The 3,063-nt window shown below is 29.4% G+C and overlaps 1 protein-coding gene across 1 annotated transcript; it reads left to right on the top strand.

The window, feature by feature from the left end:
- The first annotated feature begins 538 nt into the window (after nt 1-538).
- On the top strand, nt 539-1,308 carry LOC111017362 (pathogenesis-related protein PR-1 type). Its single transcript, XM_022293102.2, has one exon. The coding sequence runs from the start codon at nt 596-598 to the stop codon at nt 1,082-1,084; it is 489 nt and encodes a 162-aa protein (XP_022148794.1). The 5' UTR covers nt 539-595; the 3' UTR covers nt 1,085-1,308.
- Nucleotides 1,309-3,063: the final 1,755 nt, after the last annotated feature.

Below are 3,063 nucleotides of genomic sequence, written 5' to 3'. Positions count from 1 at the left end.
CACGCTAATAATATTTCTCACATGCAATAAAAATATTAAATCGTTATAAATTTGAAACTATAGAGATTAAATTGTTACCCGCTAAAATTTAGAAACTGAATTATTACAAAAGCTACTTGGACTAAATCACAACATATAAAAGTTAATAGAACTAAATCTTCCTTCTATGTAATTATAAAAATTAAAAAAAAATATATATATATATAATAATGTGTTTTTTAACCTTATCATTCACTAATAATTATTATGTATTAACAAAAGCATAATTGAATTGGTTAAGATATATTTTTTAACCAAAAAGTCGAAAGTTTAAATTCTTACTCCACGTGTTGTTAAAATCAATTTTTTAATATATTAAAATTAGCAAATTAAAAAGTAACCAAAAAGATATATTTTAACTACTACTAATTATTATTATTAAAAAAAAAATTGCCCATGTATACTCTACTTTTGAAAAATCTACAAAGCCAATTCTCATATTACTTGACATAATATTCCACATTTCCATGCCTATAAATAACAAGCATTGGCCATCCCATTTTCTCCACAACAATCTCTTCTCATCCATTTTCCAAACTCCAAAACCCAAACAAAAATGGATCTTCTCAAGCTCTCCCTTTCCCTCTTCTGTGTCTTGACCTTCACCACAATTCCCTCCTCTCTGGCTCAACATGCCCCACACGACTTTGTTAATGCCCACAACGCTGCTCGTGCCCAAGTCGGGGTCGGACCCGTTCATTGGGATGAGAGGGTGGCGAACTTTGCTCGACAGTATGCCAATCAACGCATTAACGACTGTCAATTAGTGCACTCAGGCGGTCCTTATGGGGAGAATATCGCAGGGAGTACTGGTCACGGTTTATCAGGCACTGACGCGGTTCGATTGTGGGTGGATGAAAAGCAGTTCTACAATCACACTGCCAATTCATGCGCCCCTGGCAAGGTGTGCGGCCATTACACCCAAGTGGTGTGGAGGAACTCAGTGAGAATTGGATGTGCCAAAGTGAGATGTAGAAATGGTGGTACTTTCATCACTTGCAACTATGATCCTCCTGGCAATTTTGCAGGCCAAAGACCATATTGAAGGAGGCTTCAAACTTCAAATTAAAATAAAAGTCATGTTATAGGTAATTATGAATGTCGCTAAATAAAAATAATTCAAGACCGGTCGACTATGATCATGTCTTATAAAATTAAGTTTATGTAATACGTGCGTGCATGCTACCATTATTAATATCATGTGAGAATGAAAAAACAAATGCTACATATGTTATCAATAAAATGAATTCTAGAAAATTATATGATGAATTTTGATACTATATTCTTACAAGATAGCAGTCGTTTTAATTTCTTCTTTCATAAACATAATGTCGAATCATTATTGAATCGTTATTAAATTATAAAAAGTATAATATAGTATCTCCCCAAAAATATATATATATATGAAACGACCTGCACCCCTACCTCAAAGATATATCTTTTAGTTATGTCTTAACATTGTAATAATGGTTGGGTTTAATTGCAACAATTTTGTTAACTTCGAAGTGATTAATCAAATTAGAAATGTATAGATGTGATTATAATAATCCTATAATACGTCGCGGTTTATGTAATTTTTTCAAAAAAAAAAAGAATATGATACCAAAAATATATCAAGGTCATTTTGCCCCAATAATTATTATATTTATTTTGGTCACAAAATTTATAAATTTCTAGTTATATAGACATTTTTTTAAGGTTAAATTATTATTCAAAATTCAATATTTTTATGATTTTTTTCATTACAGAATAATCAAAAACATTATTCTCCTAAAGCCTTCAACTGTAGTCTTCTTCAATCCCTCAAAATCTGACCTAAATTAAAATTAAAAATTTATAGGTTTTCGGATATATATATATATTTATATATAATTGTTGCTTTCCAACTTGTAAAAGCCTTCAATTAACCATATTGAGACACCAGGGACGGATGCACTAAATTTTACTTAAAATTAATAAAGTATATTATATAAAAATCAAAATATTGCGATGTCAAAAAGAAAAAAAAATCAAAATATTGTTTGTCTAGGTAGTTTTCCTTTCACGTGATTCCTAAGTTCGAATCATAACTAGTTTGCAACTTTTTTTCTTTTTTCTTTTTTCTTTTTTTTTTTGTTAATTTTTAAATATATTTGTATGGTGATGCGGTTGAATCTCAAGCCTATTTTGATTTTCCAAAAGTTTTTTTAGAAAAATATATTTTTCACTTAAAATAAATAATTGTAACTTGTATATCTAATTAAATTTTTTAATAAATTTAAATTCATAATAGTAATCTTTTTAAATGTCATAATTTTTATCACTCTATTAATAATGAAAAATCTACAAAAACTCAATAAATTAAGTTTAATTAATACACAAAATCTACTAGTAAATAACCCTCACAAACTTACAAATTTTAGCTAAAAGACCAACTCTAATGTCTTTTTTTTTCTAAATCCTATTATATTTTTTCATTATGTTTATATGTATTTGTACCCTTCCTCTGGCCCGAAGTAAAATCCTGGATCCGCCAGTTAAGGCACCTATCTCCGATCAAAATGTCTTGAGTTCGAATTATCACCGCCACATATTCGAATTATCACCCCACATGTTGTACTCAAATAAAAATTAAAAAAGTCATTATTTTAGCCTCAAAAAATAATATATTCATTCCCAACAGAAAAAATGAAAATAGAAACTAAATTAATAACTATAAGAAAATTCACACATAAAATAACTTCTTTTCTTTTAGTTCAACCACCAACACATGGAACTTCCATGTCCGACTTTTTGGTCAAATATATATTTAGTTTTAATGAACACAACTTTAACCAGTTCAGCTATATTTAGTTTGACCCACGAAATAACTTGAAGCTAGATTTAATAACTAAATACAAAGTTGAGCTCTTCGAGAAGGCACAATGGCAATCGCTTGAGGCATCGAGGTCTCAAATTCGAGTAATGCATTGGTCATAGTATTACTAGCCCAGGTAACTGGTCCCGATTATAGGGAGAAAATTTTTTATGAACACAATTTTTTAT

This window comes from Momordica charantia, assembly GCF_013281855.1.
Source record: "Momordica charantia cultivar OHB3-1 chromosome 4 unlocalized genomic scaffold, Mcharantia_2.0 BLBB01000004.1, whole genome shotgun sequence".
NCBI lineage: Eukaryota > Viridiplantae > Streptophyta > Magnoliopsida > Cucurbitales > Cucurbitaceae > Momordica > Momordica charantia.
Note: the sequence above shows the minus strand (reverse complement) of the source record. Positions and strands in the feature narration are given on the sequence as shown.